This window comes from Trachemys scripta, chromosome 9 (genome assembly GCF_013100865.1).
Source record: "Trachemys scripta elegans isolate TJP31775 chromosome 9, CAS_Tse_1.0, whole genome shotgun sequence".
In the NCBI taxonomy this organism is placed as follows: Eukaryota; Metazoa; Chordata; order Testudines; family Emydidae; genus Trachemys; species Trachemys scripta.
In genome coordinates, this window is record NC_048306.1 from 24,196,016 (window position 1) to 24,218,566 (window position 22,551).

Below are 22,551 nucleotides of genomic sequence, written 5' to 3' on the forward strand. Positions count from 1 at the left end.
TGTACAGAAAGGCTGATGCTGGCGTGGGCTCCAGCTTAGCCGGGTCAGTCACCTGGTATTTCCATCTGCAGCAGGGAGAGAAGCTTCAGGAGGAAGATGGGGATCCAGCAGAGGGCGTCAGTGAAAACGATGAAGAAGAATCTCTTCGCGATGGCCACTTCCCTGGAGAAGACGCTGCGCTCGGCCGTCTTGGTGGCCGTGGTGTGGATGGAGTAGAACATGCTGGTGTAGGCGAACACAATGGTGATGAAGGCAATGAGGTTCAGACCTGGGGTGACAACAACCAGCCATGAGTGTGTCAGAGAGCCAGCTCCAGTGTGCCTGGGCCACACACGGTGGGTGAAACATCCGCTAGCAGAGGCCTTCCAATAAAGCAGCCTCTTAGGGCCAATGATCCCTTTCTTCCCCAAGGGAGCAGCGAGAGCCATGTGGACACAGCCAACCTGAGCTGTAAGGTGATTAAACAGGAAGCTTCTGCTCGCTACCATACCAGGAGAGCGTTTGTGAATCAAGGGCAGCAGCGCTGTGGGCGTCCTGCTGCCTGGCTAGGACTCTCACTGCCCCACAGATGTGTCTGCACCCTGCTAATCTTTTAGTCCCTGCATGCCTGAGGCCCATCGATGGTCTCATAGGGTCTGGTTCTGGCCCTGCTCTCCCAGGAGTGCTTTGGCTGGAGGTGGCCTTAGGCCAATGGAGTGGCAGGGGGGTTGTTAAGGCACTTTCCCTCTCCTGCAGTAACAAGCGGGTGAGCAGTGATTTATAACAGCAGCCTGGATCTGCATTAAAGCTCCTGGATCTACACACCTGGCACTGTGTGGCTGCACACCCTCAGCTCTGCTGCCACAGGCATGGATGGGTGCTGCACACTTCCGTACGACCCCCTCCCACGGAGAGCAGGGGTGCATCTCAGCCCCCTGGGAAATGCTGCACCAGGCTTGGGGGCTTTGTGGGACCGCAAAGGGGTCAAGGGGGAAGGCTAAAAAAAAACTCCTAAGTTTTGCAAAATGTTTCTCATCAGCCCTCGGGTGTGTACCAGGGGTCAACATGGGGAAAACATCTCTGGTCCCCTGGCAGCAATGTTCCTTAAGGGGCTAGTTTGCTGATTGCGCTCTCCCACTTTCCCTTCATCTCTAGCAACAGTAACAGCATCCTATCTGCCCTCCCTCCCCCACAACACCAAGGGCTGCTGCTTCCCTTACCTGTGTGGGATCAACCCTATTTCACCCACTGGCAGCCTGGTTGCAGATTGAACTGAGCCAGCTGCTAACAACAAGCAGCAGCCTCTTGATGAACTCATGTGACCAATCACCGTCAGCTGTCCTGATGCGGCCCCTAACACTGCAGGGTCTGAGCACCTCCTGCTGGAATGTATTTATCCTCACAGCAGCACTGTGAAGCGGGGTATCCCCATTGGAGATGGAGAACGGAGGCACAGAGAGACTAAGCAATTTGTCCAAGGTCACACAGGCAGCCTGTGCTGCAGCAAGAAATTGACCTTGTGTGTCCCAAGCTAGCACCCTGCCCACTGGACCATCCTACCTCTCACTGCACCTTTCCATGACGCTGACTTTCCTGTTTGACTCTGGGGCAGAGCACAAATCAGGGAAAGCAAGTTCCAGGCCCCTGTCTATAGCTGCCTGGTGCCTACCCAAGGCTTGGTGGTACTGTTGTAGCTGAGCAGTCATGCCCCATGTCCTGATGATTCCTTACCCAGAAATATCCCGGTGGAGTAGCCCCTGGCTCCTGGTCGCTCGGTCTCGTCGGACTGGAGTGGGAAACACACCCCATTCCTCCCATAGTAGTCCCCAAAGGTCTCCTTGCACCAGAAGGGGACGAGGGTGAGAGAAAAGCCCAACAGCCAGATGACGACCAGCATGGAGAGGGTCCGCTTCTTGCCCGCCCCATGATGGCTGAATGGGAAGACGATGCAGAGGTACTTCTCCAGGGTCATGTACGTCAGCAGCAGGACGGACACCTCCGAGGACAGCATGGCCAGGCTGCCCACCAGCTGGCACTGGATGCTTGCCATCCACACCTGGGCATGCTTGTTGTACTCGCCGGAGAACTTGAGATCAAAGGCTCCAATGAAGAAGAGATAGATTCCCATCAGACAGTCTGCACCTGGGACGGACACAAGGGTGGAGCATCAACCCATGAGGGTAACCCTTGGCAACAGTACCCTGGGCTCAATAAGCCTTATAGAGCTGCTGTTAACAGAAGGCCAAATTTTGCCCTTGGACGGATGGACACACACACACTCTCTCTCTCTCTCTGTTGCCTGACATCGTCCTAGCCAGCCCCTCCATCCCCACCCCCGACTCACAGCAGAGCGATTTGATGGCCATGGTGTGCTGGCTGTTCTCTGTGACGATGAAGGACCTCATGCAGATGACAAAGAGGTTCCCAAAGCAGGTGATGCACGCGATGACCCAGACAAAGACCCTGAGGATGATATTGGCCAGGAGGTTCTCGAAGGAGGAGATGCCGTCGGTGTTGGGCTTGCAGCTGCGCACGTGCGGAGAGTAGCTGCAATACTGGAACTTCTTAAAGTAGCTGCCAGACAAAGGGATATCGCCTGCGTTAGATCCATGCCCAGGACAGGGGCTCCATCCCTAGAGGCTAACTTGGGAAGAGGCTTGCCCACCTGGCACAGAGCCTCATGCACCTCTCCTTTTGCTCCTCCTTCCTCTCCCCACCTCACCTCCCCCAAACGTTCCCCAGGCCCTTCTCCTTCCATCTCTTTTCATCTCCTTGGAGCAGATTCAACCTAAACATATCATAAATGTCTAAACACTGAGTGAGATGTGGCAGCATGGGCGAGAGGCACAGGGCAGGAGCTGGGAACATGAGCTAGTGATGAGGAAGTCTACGCCGCACCAAGGACTTTGCAAGGCTCTAGCCGGTATATGCAGCCCTTTAGGCTCACGAGCACTCAATCCCCTCAGGATCAAGGATGGGGTTGAAAATCGCAGGCCCTCCCTTAAGGGGGAGTGATGGCTCTGCACCACCCATGGGCCAATTTCCTTGTCTGGGATGCCCACGTTCGTACAAGATTACAGCTGCTTTTTATCCCCAAATGCAAGGTCAACGTGTAAGCAATCACCCTCGCTGTGCATCCTGACCCCAGTTCAGCAAAGCACTTAGGCATCTGCAGAACTTTAAGCATGTGCCTAAGTACTTCATTGAATCATGTACTGTGTAATGATGCATTTTAATCAATAACTATTCAGTTTTAACTTTAAACTAATGCGTACAGAGTTTCCCTCCAACTCAGGACCTCTATCAACATACAACATTTAAAAATCAATCCATCATTAAAACCTTTAAAATTCCATTAAAATTCCGAGATTCACATTTTATCCAAGGGTTATTTCATATAAATCCCGTCTTTTAAAACCTCATAAAAGTAATCCTATATCAGCTTGGCAAAACGCTGCATTTTAAAAGGACGATAAACTTCAAAGCAAGCCTCATTTCTGTTCTAATTACACATAAAAGGGGGGAGAAAACAATGTCCTTTTCTATTGCTCATTAACATTACTGGTGCAAAACGTACCCAGGTTTTTAATCCAAACCGACCAATGACAGAAAGTGAAATGTACAGTTATCTTGTACCGTGTATGCTTAAACATTTATAATTGGAGAAAACTAACTGCTTTTTTCTCTACAAGAAAACACAAAGCAGCTCACAGCTGTCTGGTTAGTGAAATTTCCCCCCATTTTCCAAGCTGCCTGTCCAGTTTGTGTATCCAGTGCTGGGTTTACAATGGCGGAGCAGGGCCCTTGCTAAGAAGGGCCCCCCCGAGACCCAGCTGGCTCCCCCTGCCCACCGATTGCTCCTCTCAGCCTGCTGCCCGCCGGCTGGCCGAGGGCTCCTCTCCGTCCCCATCCCCACCTCCAGCCCCCTGCTTCTCTCTGCCCCCTGGCTGGACCCCAGTGCACCTCCAGCTGCGGGCAGTCTCTGCTTCCCACCACCTCTGGAGCCTCGCTTGTCATCTCGGAGCTGAGCCGCCTGGGACTGGTGCAGAAGCCTGGTCAGTCTTAGGTCTCAGACGGTGGGTGGGGACGACAGTGGTGGGGAGGGATGTGCTTCGCTAGGCCTCTCCAGGCAGGTGGGTCCTCAGGGAGGACCACTCCCAAGAGCCAGAGCGATTCCTCACCCCAGGCCCAGCCCTGGCTGCACTGGCAGCTCAGCCTGGCCTCCCAGCAGGGCCAGTGAGTGTGGCCGGGAGGCAGGCCATGGGGGAGTGGGTCTCTTATGGGCCTGGAGAGGGGCGCTGGGCTGTGAGGGGGCAGGGAAGATGTATGTGTTGGGACACCAGGGTCTGGGGGGTGCTGGGCAGTTGTGGTGGGGTTGTGAGCAGGGGGGCACTGGGCAGGTGTGGTGGTGTGCAGGGCGCTGTGCATTTGTGGAGGGGTCTTGGGTGGGTGCTGGGCATAGTGGGTCAGGGGGCTCTGGCCACAGGGCCGGCTCCAGGTATTTTGCTGACTCAAGCAAAAAAATCTTTGGCTGCCCCGCCCACCCCAGCCCTGGGCTCTCCCTCCCTCCCACCAGTGCTCTTCCACACCCACATCCCCTGCCGCCCCAGCCCTGGGCTCTCCCCCCACCCACCCGCACCCCGTGCCGCCCCAGTCCTGGGCTCCCTCCCACCAGTGCTAACTCCGCCTGCTCCCCCCTCGCCTCCAGCCAGTCCGGCGCTGGCAGGGTCGGGGTAAGCAGCGAGGCTCCCGGGCTACGCCTCAGCCCAGGGTCCATCCAGCCGGAGCTCCCACCTCCAGGACCGGCCGGGACCCGGGAGGGCAGAGCTAGGAGACCGCCCCGGCAGGGGGCGTAGGAGCCAGGGTAGGGGAGCCACAGAGGGAGCGTAGCCCCGGAGAGTGGGATGCGGGCCCCGGACGGCAGCGCCCCGCCCTCTATGGCCCCATTGCTGCTGCTGGCCGCCTTGCCGCAGTCCCTGGGCAGCTCAGGCCGCTTCGCTCAGCCCCAGCTGTGGCGCTGGGGGGCGGCTGCCCTGCGACACCTGCAGGTGACTCCATGTGCCCCGCGGGGCAGCCCCCAGCCCGAGTGTCCCCTGCTCGGAGCCTGCCCGGCCCAGCCACAAGGTGCAGGTGCTGCTCCCCCACGGCGCGAACCGCAGCGACCCGAGGGTGCGATGCCAGGGCCGGCTCCAGGCTTTTGCCGCCCGAAGGAAAAAAAAAAAGATGGCCAGAATGCTGCCCCTGAAAACATGCCACCCCAAGCACATACTTGGTTTGCTGGTGCCTAGAGCCGGCCCTGTCTGGCCATAGGGAGTTGGGGGGTGTTGGGCGGGGGGGCTGTGTGGTGTGGCATGGGCCCGACCCCGAGGGGAAGGGGCATGCTGGCAGCACAGGGCCAAGCGGGCCACTGGGCGTCTGGCAACTGCCGGTTAGTAAATAGTGCCCTTGCACTGGGCTGGGCGGAGTGGGGCCGCCCCTGCCATGCCAGGCCCCATTGCCCCTGGCTGGCCCCTGGCTCTGGAGACTGACCTCCCCGCACCATGCTCCATTGCTTCCATGGGGGCCCACAAATATGTTTGGCACCGGGCCCACAAAAGGTTAATCCGGCCCTATGTGTATCAATACATCAGTATTCTTAATTCATTATGCCCAAGCAGTGTGCCAAAAGGACCACTCATTGGGTTATTTAGCAGTTGTTTTCAGAGAACTAAACAACAGCTTTATACTATTTGGCCTGAAAATGTACCTTTTTCAGTTTCACTATCAACTATAATCTAACGCTATAACCGTCACACACAGATTAATGCTTATGGGTAAAACACCTTTAAATATTGTGGTGTTTGTGTATCCCCAGACCTGGAACTTGTTCCCCCATCTCTCTTGGCACAGTTTAGACTAAACTAAGCCTTGTTGGCTATGACCCTCCAGAGGCCTTTTTGCCAGCTAGGGATTCCCAGAAAGCAGTGTCTTGATCCTGGCATACTCTCTGTGCGGGGTAGCATAGGAATATCTATCTGGGGAGATCCAGCTGTTTTTTGGGCATGGCAGAAAGACATATCGACTGAGGATTGAGCCCGGTTTGTTTAATTTTTCCTGGCACTAACTTCTACCATAGCAACAGAAGCTCCCAATCCTTTTCCCCACTCCTAAGTACTCACATGTGAGACAGATTGGTGAGTTTCTGGAACATGCGAGTCTGGATATTGGGGAGCTCCAGACCTTCAATACTCCTGTAAAAATCAATGCAACAGAAGACATGAACTAGCTTGGCTCTCCACCTGGCCTGAGGCGACAGGCTCAAGGGGCTTTAGGGGAGGCAGAGCTCTTCAGTATCTGTGCTGCTGTTCACACTTACAGAGAGCGCAGGTGGGGCAGGCTGTCAAATTGGTCGGCAAAGATCTGCTTCAGGGGGTTGTAGGAAATATTCCTGCAAACAGAAAAAGCAGAGTCTGTCTTTCCAGAAATTCCCCACAAAACCTGAAAGCCGAGAACTCCCCAGGGCCGCCGGTAGAGATGATGCTTGCTTATGTTAAATAGAAATATGCTGAAATGTGAGTAGAGAGCAATTTGTGGGCCTAAATTTGGGCTTGATAATAATAAGAAAAGTAATATCTGAGTGAAGTGAGACAATTCAAAGGCAAGTTAGAGATAAGCTAGGACATAACCCCAGGTCATGTTGTAAACATATTTGGTTTTAACAAGTGATTTGGTTTTAACAAGTGGTTTAGACAAAATGTGAATGTGTTGACAGCATGTTATCTGTATTTAGGGTCACCAGACGGCCCAATAAATTTTTTTTTTTTTTTGCTCAGCTGGGGCAGGACTCGGCTTTTTTTTTTTTTTTGCTCTGTGGGCGGGCACCGCCCCCCCATGTGTCCTGATATTTTTTTCCCCTCATCTGGTCACCCTAGTGAGGAAACATCTTTCACTGGGACAACTTCTGTTGGTNCCCCCCCCCCCCCCCCCGCCCATGTGTCCCGATATTTTCGTCCCCTCATCTGGTCACCCTACCTGTATTGATACTTATTGGAGTGGTATTTATGCAGATGTTAATTAAGATGATGTTTAGTGTTAAATAGCCAATAAGAAAGTAAAAATATTTAATTATGATAGCAGAAATATAGAAACAGTAAAAGGGAGGCTTAATGCTAATTAATTATGGGGTGGTCGTATAATTGATTATAAAAGGGTGGTGTGCGGCTTTTAGGTTAGCATGCTCATCCACCATCAAGGTACCGTTAGAGAAAGGATTATACACCCCTTCTTCTTGTGCAGGGAGTGAGCACCCCCCAATGCACCAGGTCATCTTGGACTGCAGGCACCACTGCAGTGTGAGGTTATATTGTAATGGCTGTTGGTTTGAACTGATTATTTTATTTTGATTCTATCCCCCATTGGGTCAGTCACATTTCTCCAATAAATCTGTAACTGCCCTGGAGGCTCGAACCCGAACGTGTTCAGTCTGGTTCTATTCCTTAGCTGCAAACTATTAACTGGGAACACATAAACCAAGGCCACACCAGGAGCAAACCCATGGCAGACTTTCCCCTGGCCTCAGACTCCCCTGCCTCTCTTGAAACAGTAACATACCCGCTGTTACGTACTGGCTGCGACTGGCACGGTCAACCTAGGGAGACCACCTACACCTAGTGTGAGGGAATGCACGGTGCCTGGGAAGGCAGAGCAGTCTAGTGCACTGATGAACAGCACTAGATAAGAGCTGGGTACTATTATTATTGTTCCTTTGCTGAAGCTGCAAGAACAGGGCCAAGCAGTGCTGTGGGCACAGACCACTGTTTCCTTTCAATTAGGCCAACAAACAACTGGCAGCTATTGCAGGTGCTTCTTATCTGGGTTGGATTTGACCCGATGACTCAGAAGCAAAAGGCTGGTTAGCCCATGTGACGCATGGCCAGAAAGGGTTAAACATCCTGCAAAATAAATAACCCTCAAAAGACTGGGGAGATAATGTTTGTGTTTTTGTATTATTGTTTTGTATTTACATGTGTATGAGTAGGGTCCACAATGTAATCAACAGGCCCTGTCTATGCTGGATTCTGATAGTCCAGAGATCAAAAGAACATCCTAGCATTTAAATGAATTGTAAATATGGGGAAATCTCGGTATTCATCTCTCTTTGAAATGTACTGTGAATGCTGGAGGAACAAGCAAATGGCCTTATGTTAATTCTATAGCTAAGTACCAGCGATGAACTTCCTACAAAGTCATCCTAATGACCTTTCGTTCCTGGAGGAACTCCCAACTTGTCAAAGAGGACATGAAATTGTATAAAAGATCCTTGGGTCCTGATTCTGTCATCTCAGATCTGCTTGAGGCTTCATACAGGGGGAGCTTAGACAAAAGGGCTGAGATCCCAGTCCTAAACTGGCACATCCTGCAATGACTTTGGACTATAACCTATGAACTATTTCTGAAAGAACTCTTTGCAACTACAAAGCTCACCATCTCTGCTATGAATCTGAACCTCAATGAATTGAACTCGTGTCTGTATGTATATCGATCTTTCAACCATTCTCTCTCTCTCTCTTTTGTTTTTTAATAAATTTTAGTTTAGTTAATAAGAATTGGCTGTAGCGTGTCTTTGGATAAGATTTGGAATATTCAATAATCTGAGAAGCAATGTGTCTGATCCTTTGGGATTGGTAGAACCTTATCTTTAATACAATGAAATAAGATTTACAGAAATTTTCATCATATTTGACGTGGGTACCTGGATGGAGGCCTGAGGCTGGATCACTTTAAGGGAACTGTGTTGATTGGACTTCTGAGTAACCAGTAAGGTAATAAAGAAGCTGTTTTATGCTGGCTTGGTAAATCTAAGTATTGGAATATCCACCAGTTTTTGCGGATTTGGCTGCCCCATTCTTTGTAGTTCACCCTAATTGAGTGACCACAGCTGGTCACCACTGGGACCCTGGTCACAGCCCATTAACAATTCCCTGAGCCGGGTGGTCCCCCTAGAGCTGCACTCTGAGTACCCCTCATGGACAGCTGGCTGCCTATGCTGCTCTCTGTGGTACCCTTTGAAGATTTTTAAAGCAGTAACAAATGCCAAAGGGGCGGCTCAGATTAAGGCTTGGGGAGCTCCAATACAGTACTCACAGCTGCTGGAGGTCATGCAGGTTACTGAATAAAGATGGTGGAAGTTCCTCCAGTCTATTGTAAGACAGGTCACTGTGCAAACAAAAGCAAGATTTCAGACAGCTGGTTGTTGGGGTTCAGCGGGGGTGAGGGGGGGAGGGAAGGGCGCTATATGCACACATCATAAAACTGTTACAATTGGGTAGCAAATGATAGCCCCAAGAATGGCTCAGAGCTGGAGTAACTAGAACGTTGAAGATCTGTGCAAGTTCAGGTGCTTGCAGAGCTCTGTGTAAATGAGCGGGATTGGGGGCAGGCGAAGCATAGCAGAAGTCATGCAGATTAGGGTAGAGGTGCTTGGCAGAGCTAAGGGGAGAGCCCAGGACTGGAATAGCAGGCAGTGCTGCCGGTTAGGTTTGTGGTGCATTAGAACATAACATAAGAACGGCCATGCTGGGTCAGACCAATGGTCCATCTAGCCCAGTATCCTGTCTTCCAAGAGGGGCCAGTGCCAGATTCTTCAGAGGGAATGAACAGAACAGGGAAATTAGCAAGTGATCCATCCTCTGTCATATAGTCCCCTCTTTTGGCAAAAACTTAATAACACCCAGAGCATGGGATTGCATCACTGATAATTTTAGCTAATAACCACTGATGGATCTATTCTCCATGAACTTATCTAATTCTTTTTTTTCACCCAGTTATACTTTGGGCCTTCACAACATTCCCTGGCAACAAGTTCCACAGGCTGACTATGTGTTGTGTGAAGAAATACTTTCTTATGTTTGTTATAAACCTGCTGCCTATTAATTTAATTGGGTGATCCTGGTGCTTGTGTTCTGTGAAGGGGTAAATAACACTTCCTTAGTCACTTTCTCTACACCAGTCATGATTTTATAGACCTCCATCATATCCCCCCCTTAGTTGTCTCTTTTCTAAGTTGAACAGTCCCAGTCTTTTTAATCTCTCTTCATACAGAAGCTGTTCCATACCTCTCATCATGTTTGTTGCCCTTCACTGTATTTTTTCCAAAGTCTTTCCAATATATTTTTTGAGATGGGGTGACCAGAACTGCATGCAGTATTCTAGGTGTGGGCGTACAATTGATTTTTATAGAGGCATTATGATACTTTCTGTTTTATCTATCCCTTTCCTAATGGGCCTTAACATTCTGTTGGCTTTTTTGACTGCTGCTGCACATTGAGCAGATGTTTTCAGAGAATTATCCGCTATGACTCCAAGATTTCTTTCTTGAGTGGCAACAGCTAATTTAGACCCCATGATTTTGTATGTACAGTTGGGATTATGCTTCCCAATGCACATTACTTTGCACTTATCAACACTGAATTTCATCAGCCAGTCACCCAGTTTTGTGAGATTCCCTTTGGAACTCTTCATAGACTTAATAATCTCGAGTAATTTTGTATCATCTGCAAACTTTGCACCTCATTTTCCAGCTCATTTATGAATATGCTGATATTGCCCAGCCTGTGTGGGGGTGCAGGACAGGAACAGGAAAGGGTGCTGCAGATCAGGAGTGAAGAGCATGAGCAGAGCTGGGAGAAGGGGAAGCTTGGACCCACTTAGCAGCACTATATCCAGCAACATCAGCATTCCACTTTCATAAGCATCAAATAGATGTAGAGGTTATTAAAAGCTACCTGTAGGTGGAGCAGCCAAGCACCCAAGTGTCAGGAAACTATTCACCAAGGGAGAACAAATAGATCCCCCCACAGGATCATGAGCAAATGATCACGGTCAAGACAGTGACACAATCACAACAACCACTGACACGCCGTTGACCACGAGGGGTGGAGGAGGGGCACTGCATCTGGGAAATCAATAGCAATACTTACAGCTCCACCAGTCTGTTCAGGTTGGAAAACGCCCCTTCCTGGATCCATTTGATCTTGTTTCTGCGCAGAATCCTGGAGGAGAAGAGAGAAGCTCTGGTGAAAAGCAGCCCTTCATTTCCCAGTTCCTTCCAGGGTCTCTGATGACCTTAGAACTGAGCATGGCACGAAGGAGATCTTAACGCTGGAATTCTGAGAGGCTTGTTTGAGGCCACGCACCTGGGCCTGCTCTGTTCCTTACATAGCACATGTTTACTACTAAACTTGTGCCAGTCCCACTGATACACTCACATGGATCCAAAGTCCAGATCCAAACACTTATATTTGGCGAAGAGCAGCTCCAGGGTTGAACTGTGGGATTCAGGGACAGCTCACAACTAAACACAGAATCAGACGAGTCCATAAGAATTTGTCGGAGTGTGAACCAAACAGAGCTGACAGTGCAACCCAACACTACACAAAGCTCATCTGGCTTCAAGCCAAATTCAGAACTCAGGACGGTTCATTGTCTGCGATTTGGGCACCTTTGGTATGAACATCCGTATCCAGTATTGAATGAACCATGGTTTTCCAGTGCAGCCACACGTTGTGTCACTTATTGAAGTGCCAGTTTGGAGGAAGTTTCAGTCCATCTCTGGATTTGACCCCCCCCAGGCCCTCAGTGAACAATTAAGGGCGGGATAAAACTGAACAATATGCTCAGACAACTTCCTGAAGCCCTGAACATTCATCCATGGCGCTGGCAAGGAACTGGAACTGCTGCTGCCCCTGCCACATGGAGGATATTTCCAGACCCCTCGTACCTATATATCAGCTACTCCTTTTACTAGCTGAGCTATGGAGCTCAGCTCCCCAGGCTGGGAGCTGTGGTACAGGCAGGGCCGGCTCCAGGCACCAGCCCAGCAAGCAGGTGCTTGGGGTGGCCAAGGGGAAGGGGCGGTACGTCGGGCTCTTCGGCGGCAGGTCCCTCTCGGAGGGAAGCACCTGCCGCCGAATTCCCGCTGAAGAAGAAAGCGGCGGCGCGGTGGCCATAGGGAGTGGGTGGGAATGCTGCATTGGGAGAGGCTCACGTCCTTGCCAAACATTTAATCTAGGAATACCCACTCCCACCCCTTAGTTATCAGATCCTCATTATCACCAGACCTCAGCTAGGCTGGGATAGTTGCAGAGAGAAGACAGAGTGAGGGAAGGAGGGCTGGGGAAGTTCTTCCTGCTGTCCCACACCACCCCGCGTATTAGCCTCTTCTTGTCTGTTTCATCTCCTCATAAAGCTGTCACTTGTGCTGGTGTCATTGGCAGGGCGTGTTTATGCCTTCTGTCTTGCCCTGGCTTATGTTTCCATGACGCTGACATAACTCTTCTTAGAAACACATTCCTGATCAAAGCCAAAAGTGCTTGGATGCTTGGCTTGAAGAAGCATTGCATTGTGGGGAGGAAGCCACTCACTCTCCTCCCATCTTTGGCAGCATGGGGCAGGGAGAGTTCTTGCTAAGGGAACACAGGGTTCAGCCTCTTGGGATAAAATGTCTAGTGGCCTCCTCTGTGAGCCGTACAGGCTGTGTCAGCTGTCTGTGGCTGAAAATAGGTCCTTCCAAAGCATTCGTTCCTTTGAGAAGGTATCAAGAGGGGAGCTGAGGGTGGATCATTGACAACGTCCCCTGGAAATCACTGCAAAATACAAACGAGTCTTCAGGCTGCAGTCCAGCCCCCGTGCGACACACGCACGAATCTCCATCTCAGTCCATTTGTTAATGGCTGCTCACTTCTTACTTGCCCACGGATGCCCTGAGAGTAATAAGTGTTGGCAGTGCCCACAAACGGGTTATAGAGGACAGGGAAATACGAAGCACCATGCTCCGAAGCTGCATGCCAAAGACGGGCCGGCACCCAGCAAGGAAAGTGAAGTGCTGGAAGGCTGCTACTTCAGTGGAGACTGTACTGCTCCCTGCTTTGGGGTTTCCACACTGCACACTACAAAGCCATCAGGCTCACTTAGGGTATGTCTACACTGCAAGCAGACACCCCCGGCTGGCCTGTTTCAAGGGCTGGCAAGGCCGGGCTAAGGGGCTGATTAATTGCAGTGTAGATGTTCAGGCTCTTCTTGGACCCTCCCACTTCACAGGATCCTAGAGACCGTGCACCACCCGAATGGCTACACTGAAATGGCTACACTTAGCCCAAGCCACGTGAGCCCAAGTCAGCTGGCATGGGCCAGATACGGGTGTCTAGTTGCACTATAGACAGTCCCTCAGTGCCAGGAGCTGACCCCCAGCTCTAGAGGGGGCAGGAGCATACTGGGCAGAGTCTGGGCACCATACACAGAGAGAGCAGGAACTCCGAGGAGGCAGAACTCCTGGGTACTGAGTTCTGGAATGTGCCGCCAATGCTCCATCAGCTGCAGGTTGTTCCCAGAGGGTCTGGGAAAGCTCAGAATTACAAGGTTTCATAGAATCATAGAAATGTACGGCTGGCAGGACCGTGAGAGCTCTTCTACTCCAGTCCCCTGTGCTGAGGCATTTGGAAACACCTGGGATCACTCAGAAAATGAGGATGAAATGCATCAATTGGAATGTCTCCTTGCCTTGACTATGAAAATGCCTTTGGAAATTAGCTCGTTGATAATCAGGCTGCAACAGAGCCCAAGTGTTTCAGATGAGAAATGGCATAATAATAATAGTGCCTGTTAGAACAGTATTTTGCACACTGCAGTCCTTGATTACTGCTCAGAAGTGCTTGACTTGTGTCCCGCATGCAGACCGAGGAGGTACCTGGTTTGTTTGTACCATCACAACAGCAGCTCACACACACACACTGGCTGTGTTACTGCAGGCCTAACCACTTCTAAAACTCAGGGCCAACATTTTCCCATGTGGGTGCCTAAAATTAACTAATTAAAAGTGGGCTGCTTTTCAGAGCACCTGCAGCGCTCAGTGACTTTAGAGGACGATCAGCACTTCTGAAATGTTGCCTCGGGTCCATACTGCCCCTTTATCTGAGGCGCTCAAAGTGTTTCACAAACCTTCATGAGTGAAGAGCGAACATCCCTCTGTTCATTAGACCAGGTGACCTAATGGCCCTTTGCCATCTCCAATAGCCAGGGCTCTATGATTAATTATTTAAGCCTCCCAAATCCCTTGCCAGGTGAGCAAGTAACTGGGTGCATCAAGCTAAAAGTAACGGGACTTACTTGGGGATTATACCATTGTTAACACAGCTTGGGGAACGGGGAAATCTTCCTCAAGATACAGGAGGCGATCCTGCCAAAGCCACTATCAGCTACTGTTCAGATAAGCCTTGGGTTTACTCACCTACTCCAATCTGACAGCTTTGGGAAAGGCTCCAGTGATGCATTCCCAGTGCCCTGGATAATAATCACCCCTCACTTTGGGAGGACAGGCTTGAATGCACATTCCATTCATGCCACTGTCCCATGGACAATTTGTAGCTTGTGTACATGAATAACATATACAGGGCATGGAAGTTTATTAGCCTTATTTTGCAGGGCTCCAGAGGCTGAACCTTCTGGGAAATATATCAACATCATGTTTAGGAAAACTAGACTCTAGGCCAGGGCTGCATCTTCTCTGGGAGAATTCCTTGGCTTTGTGAGCTCCTGGAAAGCACCAGCACTATAGCTTGACACTGTAAACGAACACTGCAGGCCAGATATGAAATTGACCAAAAATAGACTTTAGGGATGAGGGGCAAAAAAAGAACTGGCACATGTTTAACAGGCTGAGAACCTACTAGGCAGGCTTTATATTTTTCTTCTTTAAAAGATGAATGTAAAAGGGATTTTAGAGCTAGTGAAAGGTTCTGGGTGGAGAGCGAATCGCTTTGCCCACACAGCAGCTACAGCGTGGGCAGCAGAAAGGTGACCTGTCTCCACATCCCACCCTCTGCCTTAGTCTTTGCTCCAAGGGTACTAGCTCATTCTCCATGGTTTGTGAGGTGGACAGGTGTTAGCCTCACCAGCTCATGTCTCGTTGGTCACTGAATGGCCCTCAATGGCTTTTGCTCATTACTAACCTGAGCAGATGCCAAAGCAGTGAACTAGAGGTGAAATCTCTGGCCCCCATTACCAAGTATAAATGCAGATATACAACCGATATTTAAAATACCATGAAATTGTCTCTACTGTTGCTGTTTATAAACATAGGTTTTGTGCCATAAAATGGATTCAGGATGCCAGATCTGCAGTAGGGACAAAGCGGCCTAGCTCTGTTGAAGTCATTGGACCTGCACTGATTTATACGAGCTGAGAACCTGGCCCAAGGTCGCTGGTGTTGCACCCAATTCATAGCATGACCCAGCTGATAGATGGGGTCCCTGGTGATTTTCCCCATGCAGGTGAGGGTTGAAGGGGTGACTCCATAGCCACGCCAGATCCCACTCTCCCCCCCACACCTTCGTGTACGGCCAGTGGAGGGTTGGTACTCACAGCACAGTGAAGGTGCTGCATTCCTGGAACACTGAGCTCTTCAGAGCGTGGATCTGGTTTCCTTCCAGCTCCCTAGAAAAAGAGCAGTAGCTGGGTTTCCATGGCTAGCAATCCTTCACCTTATTGATCCCCCTCCAACCTAGATGTCCTCGGCCAGACAAATTGTTGCTTCTCCCTGGACAGAAGGGAGTCTGGCCCGATGCCACCCATGAGAGCAGAGCTCCTGACCCCAGCTGCCTGGCAGCGGTGTGAGAACTGACCCCAAAGATCATTGTCTCTGGTCCTGCTTTCTGTGTCACTGTCAAAAACGACATTATCCCCTCATCTCCCAGGCTCACGACCTCCCTATCCTCTTCATTTCCTTTCTCTGATGCATGCTCTCACTATGGCCTTTCATTGCTTCCTCTCTAATATCCACCCTGTCCCCTCGCTCCCCTCTGTTAGAACACCTTTGCTTGTCTCTCATCTGCTGCAGCCTTCTCCTCTCTGCCCTTCCAGTCCAGCCAAATCACCTCAAGCTAACCCCTGCTCTGATCGCATCTACCGCGCTGCCCTGCAGAATACCAAGAGAGACACAGCTGCTTCTCCTCGCCCTCTCGCTTGCACTGGGAATACCCACACCCAAACTGCTCACAAGAATGCCACTGGCAGGGGTGGGCTGAGGTGCCTGTGCCTTATTCTGGCTAACCCAACACCACAGCCTCTGCCGATTCAGACACCAGATCTCCACACCAGGGCAGGTACTCACAGCCAGCTGAGCTTCGGCATCTCTGCACATACGGAGGTGTTGGGCATGCTACTCAGGGAGTTGTTCAGCATGTACCTGGTTGGGAAGCAATACGAAAACCTTAGATGGGGTGGGATCTGAGTTACTACAGAGAATTCTTTCCTGGGTGTCTGGCTGGTGAGTCTTGCCCATACGCTCAGGGTTTAGCTAATCACCATATCTGGAGTCGAGAATGAATTTTCCTCCAGGGCGGATTGGCAGAAGCCCCGGAGGTTTTTCTCCTTCCTCTGTAGCATGGGGCACAGGTCACTTGCTGGAAGATTCTTTGCACCTTGAAGTCTTTAAACCAGGATTTGAGGACTTCAATGGCTCAGACACAGGTTTGATACAGGAGAGGGTGGGTGAGATTCTGTGGCCAGCATTGTGCAGGAGGTCAGATTAGATGATCATAATGGTCCCTTCTAACCTTAAAGTCTATGAGTCTATTAATGCCTAGTACATGTGCTGGTACACAGGTGGGATTGGTACTGCATTCCTGGCACAGTCGCTAATGCCTCTGAGCCTGAAATGCAGTTACCTATCTGTGCTGAATAGAGTACGTGCAACATTTCACTAGGCCTGTCCTCGCAGTCTGTCTGTCATAGACAGCTCTCCAATGGCTCCCACGGTAGTAGGGAGTCACACCCCCTGTGTCCAGAGATCACAGGTCATTGAGCCAATCCATTGCACAGATATTAGTGGTTGCTGTTAGTTTCACTCATTTCCTTTAGGGTACTGACTCAGATAACCACAATTTATAGATAAGATTATCTTCAGCAGGGTTCCTGTGGAAATAATGGTATATGCTCATGTAATGACAGACCGTATCCTAATGCATGCATACAAGAGGGCCAAAATCAGGTTGCACAGGCAACCCACAGCAATTGCAGGGAAAGGCCTGCTCAGTCTGTGTAGCGCTGGCTGGAGCATGCTTGCTGCAGACAGCAGCTTCAGAGAATGTAGCTCCCTAACTCTAGCAATTCTCTACCAAGCAGGTGGGAACTTGAGTTTTTCAAAGGTTTATAACTTGGCCAAATGTGGGTAGTTTTTCCCAAGAACAACAAAAGACACATCCCTGCCAAATGTCAAGCCCCTGCTCCAGGGCATGGAGGTGCTAGAGCTTCTCAACAAAATGGTTGTGGGAATATTTTTTAACATGGGCAAAACAAAGCATTTCCCCCTAATCTTGTTCTGATTAATGGCTGAACCATTTTTGCTGAAATGTCCCCAAAACATTCTGCTTGAGGCACATGCCTGGAACGGAAAATTTTAGACAAACAATTAAAGTTTGGCAAAGTTGTAAGAAAAGGAAAACAGGGTCATACACTGTGAAGTGTTGGGCAACATTACGTATAGGTTGCATCAGCAGCTCTGCCTATAATTAAGTGTCAGACACTGAGATCTTTATTCAGGCAAAACTCCCAGTGGAGATTTGCTTGCATTAGGACAGAATAATAGTGGTAAGATTTGGCCTTAAATACAGTGCAGCAAAGGAAAGGAATGGTATAGATCAGTGCTTCTCAACCGGTGGGTCACAAACATTGTGGGGAGGGAGTCACTCACAAATGACAATCGGGGGAGGAGGAGAAGCGCAAAACATTGACACTTTTAGTACTATCTAAAGCAGAGGAGGGCAAACTACGGCCCGCGGGCCACATCTGGCCCACGGGACTGTCCTGCCTGGCCCTTGCGCTCCTGGCCGGGGAGGCTGTCCCCCCTCCCCTGCAGGTATGCCGCCGCGCGGGCAGCGCGACTGCCAGACATGCTGCTCTGAGCAGCATGGTAAGGGGGCTGGGGCTGTGACGTTGGATAAGGGGTGGGAGGTCCTGGGGGACAGTCAGGAGACAGGGAGCAGGGGGCAGTTGGATGGGGCGGAGGTTCTGGGGAGGGCGGTCGGGGATGGGAAATGGGGGGTTTGGATAAGCATGGGAGTCCCAGGGGGCATGTCAGGGGGCAGGGGTGTGGATAGGGATCACGAGATGGGGAACAGGGGGGTTGGATAAGCATGGGGGTCCCGGGGGCCTGTCAGGGGACAGGGATGTGGATAGGGGTCGGGGCAGTCAGGGGACAGGGATCGGGGGGGTTGGATAGGGGGTGAGGTCCTGGAGGGATGATTAGGGGTGGGGGGTCCCGGGAGGGGGCGGTCAGGGGATAAGGAGCGGGGGGGAGGGGTTGGGTTGAATGGGTTGGCGGTTCTGAGGGGGGCAGCCAGGGGGCGGGAAGTGGGAGGGGGCGGATAGAGGGTGGGGGCCAAGCTGTTTGGGGAGGCACAGCCTTCCCTACCTGGCCCTCCATACAGTTTGCAACCCCAATGTGGCCCTCAGGCCAAAAAGTTTGCCCACCCCTGATCTAAAACAAAGAAAATCCTGCTTTCCTGATCCCCACACTCCCTTTTCCTTCAAGGTAACATAGTCTGTCAACCTCCTGAAACATACACATAAATTGTGTAGCCTTAGCATTACTGTTGATACATTTTTTCACTCTTATTTTTATAGTAAATGTAATGAGGTCATGAAAAATGTTCACTTTAAGTAAGGGATCACCAGCCTGAAATGGTTGAGAAACACTGGCCTAGGGGATGGAAATGAAAGAAGCAGCATCAAGGACATTATGGAAGTGGGACCCCCAGAGACCCCAGAGGACTGGCTACAGACTTACAGAAAGTACAGAGATTTCAACCCCACAAAAGTCGCTGGGAGGATCTTGGCAATTCTGTTGTTATCCAGCATTCTGAAATGAGAAGAGAGAAAGGTGGTGACCCAGAAGAACAGACTTTAGATGGAGAGGCAACTCCATAGGAACAAAGTAGGGGCTATACTAGGTTAGGAAGGAGAGACCGTCTCACAGGCTTACATTTAGGTCTAAATTGTCCCTGCGGGAGATGGTTTCTTCCTTTTCCCCCTGACAGCAGAAATTCAGGTAACATCAGCTTCCTCCTCTCCTTCACTGCCTGGTCCCTCCCCCGTCCCTCCTCCCCCCCACCCACCCACGCCAGCGGAGATGAGTACATAGATCACCCCTTTGAATTTCCACCCAGAGCATTCTGGCTGATGTGCTTGCTCCAAGTTCAGAGTCTGGTTTCTTTCACAATCAGGGGACTACTGGATTTTTTTCTTTTGCTACAAAAATAAATGCTAAATTAAAAGTCCACTTGGGGAATTTGAGATTTAAGGGCACGTCTGGCTCCCCCAAAGATTTTGTGGCCAGGTTTGCCTGAATATCTGGGATAATACTCGAACAGTGGGATTCATTAGGCTGGGCAAGATGCCATTGAAGCCAAGAGTTTAGCAAGATTCCCATGTGGATTAGACCTCTATATGGTTAAGGAGAACATCACAGTGATATTAGAAGGGACTCTAAAGGGCTGGGAGCCTGGGAAGTTCTCTCTCCAGGCTTAGCTAAGCTCAATAAGGCAGCCATCTTGCAGAGCAGACATTATTGTTCTACTTTGCTAATGATCCCTGTATGGGCTCCATATGCAGCACCACAGACCTGAGGAAGAACTGCCTGGGTGCCCATACAGGGATCACTAGAGAAGAGGAACAATAATGTCTGCTTTGCAAGATTGCTGCCTTACTGAGCTTAGCTCAGCCTGGAGAGAGAACTTCCCAGCACTTCAGAGTCCCATCCTCATAATTTGCCACCTGATCAACACAACTTCTCCCTTAAATAGCCTAGAAAAAACCTGAGGAGCAGCTTACTCAGGGTGGTCCCGAGTGCCAGTCTGCCCCCAAATCTTTGTGGGGAGCCAGGCTGGCATATGCACACACACTGCCATGCCTGATCAGACCAGTATTTGGTCCACCTAGGCCAGTAACCTGTCTCCAATAGTGGCCAGGAATGGAGGCTTCAGAACGTTCAAGAAGCCCCATTGTGGGCAATTACGGAGTAACCTGCCCAGAGATAATGTTTCTTCCTAACCCCATACATTACCGGTTGGCTTATGCCCCATTGCAGAAGGGTTTATATCTCTGATATGCTTAATCCAATCTAATATCACTGTGATGTTCTCCTTAACCATATAGAGGTCTAATCCACGCAGGAATCTTGCTAAGCTTTTGGCCTCAACAGCATCTTGCCCAGCCTAATGTTCGAGTATTATCCCAGATATTCCGGCAAACCTGGCCTTAAACTCAATTCCATCCCCTTACTCCTCACTGAACCCCGGTGGGCCACCCAATGGAAAGAGGCACTTACAGCCATTCAAGATGATGCAGATCCTGGAAGATTCTTGGCGTCAGCTCAGTGATGTTATTGTGACTCAGGAACCTGGAATTGTTAAAGAGAAGAGAAGAAAAGTGACCTTGGGTAGATGCTGTTGGTTAAACTGGTTTTTATTCATCATCCATTTCCCGACAGCAGCTCCCCTAAGCCTTATTTTAGGGGTGTGAATGGGGATACCCTCACGTCATCTGCATTTTGCAGGGGCAAGCCTGATTTGGAATGAATCATGTGGGGAGGGGAACATGAGAGAGAAACATTTGTAAGAGCCAGAAGTCCTCCCTCCCCCATAACATGGTGCTCTAATTTCAAACATCGTTCTTGCTGGGGAGGGCGGGTTCATTTTGTTCAGACACATGTCTCCAGAGGTGCTGCTAGACCACGTGCCTTTAGGCTGCATTCATTTTGTGCTAAGAGGGCTGAAACACGGAGACTGTCAATAACCCCCTCTCCCCTGCAACCCACAACATGAAAAGCTTTTACTCACAGCATTTTAAGCTTGGAAAGTCCAGCAAAAGCATGGGGCAGTATTGACTGGATTTCGTTGTGCTGCAAGAGGCTGTTTACAAACCAAACAGAAATATCTCAGGGTTAATAGGGTTTCCACAGTGCTCCCAGCCCCTCCTGGTCCCCAGGACTGAATCAAACCTGTATCACTTCTGCACAGAAGTACAGAGCGCTAGCAGCCCTGTCCACCCCTCAGAGAGCTCAGGACTAAGCAATGGAAAGTCTCTTGCACAGCAATGTACAGCACTCCCATCCCCAGTAGCCCAGGGAGTGAGAGACCAGCACTGGGAATGGACCACAGTGAAGGGGATGATGTTTTTATGGATAAAAATACAGGACTGGCAGTCAGGAGTTGGAGGCTTGAGTCCTGGCCCTGCTAACAGGCTTTCTGTGCAACTTTGGGAACGTCACTTCCACGTTCTCTGCCTTAGTTTCCCCATCTGAGGGGAGTGAAGATGAAAGAACAAATGCTTGGAAATCATTAATGGCAGCTCTGAGATCCTGGTGCACTAGAGACAAGCACGGCACTATTATTATTATTACAAGCAAGGACGCTAGGCCGGGATCCAACCTGAAAGAACAAAATCTGTTCTGAGTGATCTCAGATCATAAACTCGCTGACGTATCAGGCTGGAAATATCTTGTTTGCCCAAGTGAAATGACTTGTAGAAAAGGTGCTGGAATCTTCCAGGACAGAGAGCTGTTTGCTCTTCTCCCCTCTGCCATTTAACAGCCATGCTGGACTCTGAACCACCCAGACCCCATGTTATGTGAGCAAAAAGGTCACTTTGATTCCTCACCCCCTACTTAGCACATTATAATGGAAGCAGTGCCGGAAGGGCCCATGATATCTATGACAGATACCCAATGATTTCAATGCGTACCTGATCAGACCTCATACAAAGTAACACAAGCACTGACAGAGCCAGCCAACCACGCTCAGTGATAACTAACTAAGGAACAATTGTAAACAAGGCCTTACCACAACCCTCCCACTTTCTCTGCTCCTCTGACTCTGAAGCCGAACGCCCAAGAGGTGCGATGGTGGATTATTAAAATGAGAAAAGCCGCAGCCTCTGAGGACACAGGGCCCTGCCAGGCTGAAGAAGTCAAGGTCATCATCTCTTGCCTAGCCAAACTGGTCCTGCATAATATGGGCTTATTTTTTTAAATGTGGCGCTGCTGACTCAGCAAATTTGCTACTCTTCCTCCTTCCCCCTCCCCCCTCCCCCCTCCCCCCATGCCCTTGTCCATGAGCTGGCCGCTCTGAGGGGGGTGGTACTTACAGCTTCTCCAGACTTCTGTACATGATAAACTGGTTGTCCCACAGTGAGTGGATTTTATTAATATTCAGAACCCTAGGGAGGGGTGGAAAGAAAAACCAGGGACCACTGATCAAGAAATACGTTGTGAACAATTAAGAAATGCAGGTCTCTTTACTCCCCCCAGCCTCCCCCAGGTAAAGTCCCCTCTTCCTATCTTATCTGAGTAACGTGTGTGAGACGGGTGGCTCTCTGCTATCCATTACTGATCGCATTTGCCAACAGCAGTTCTTGAATTGCCTGCATCATTTTTGACACCTGAGGGTTTTGAGTGCTGCAACCCTTCCCCCCCCCGCCCCCGATTCCTGTATGCAAATGGCGTTTGCCTGCTCAGACTGAGTGGCCAGGCTCGTTCTGCCG

The 22,551-nt window shown here is 50.3% G+C and overlaps 1 protein-coding gene across 1 annotated transcript in view; it reads right to left on the minus strand.

Moving 5' to 3' along the window:
* The window catches only part of LOC117882529 (relaxin receptor 1-like), a 43,786-nt gene that overhangs the window by 4,523 nt on the left and 16,712 nt on the right, over window positions 1-22,551 (minus strand). Inside the window, exons 5-17 of the mRNA XM_034780898.1 lie at window positions 22,156-22,227; window positions 20,850-20,921; window positions 20,339-20,410; window positions 18,800-18,871; window positions 16,124-16,198; window positions 15,376-15,447; window positions 10,938-11,009; window positions 9,103-9,174; window positions 6,335-6,406; window positions 6,138-6,209; window positions 2,324-2,553; window positions 1,711-2,121; window positions 53-268 (exon numbers count right to left, since the gene is read on the minus strand). Coding sequence (XP_034636789.1) covers window positions 53-268; window positions 1,711-2,121; window positions 2,324-2,553; window positions 6,138-6,209; window positions 6,335-6,406; window positions 9,103-9,174; window positions 10,938-11,009; window positions 15,376-15,447; window positions 16,124-16,198; window positions 18,800-18,871; window positions 20,339-20,410; window positions 20,850-20,921; window positions 22,156-22,227 — 1,580 coding nt within the window. The remainder of the gene's footprint in view (window positions 1-52; window positions 269-1,710; window positions 2,122-2,323; window positions 2,554-6,137; window positions 6,210-6,334; window positions 6,407-9,102; window positions 9,175-10,937; window positions 11,010-15,375; window positions 15,448-16,123; window positions 16,199-18,799; window positions 18,872-20,338; window positions 20,411-20,849; window positions 20,922-22,155; window positions 22,228-22,551) is intronic.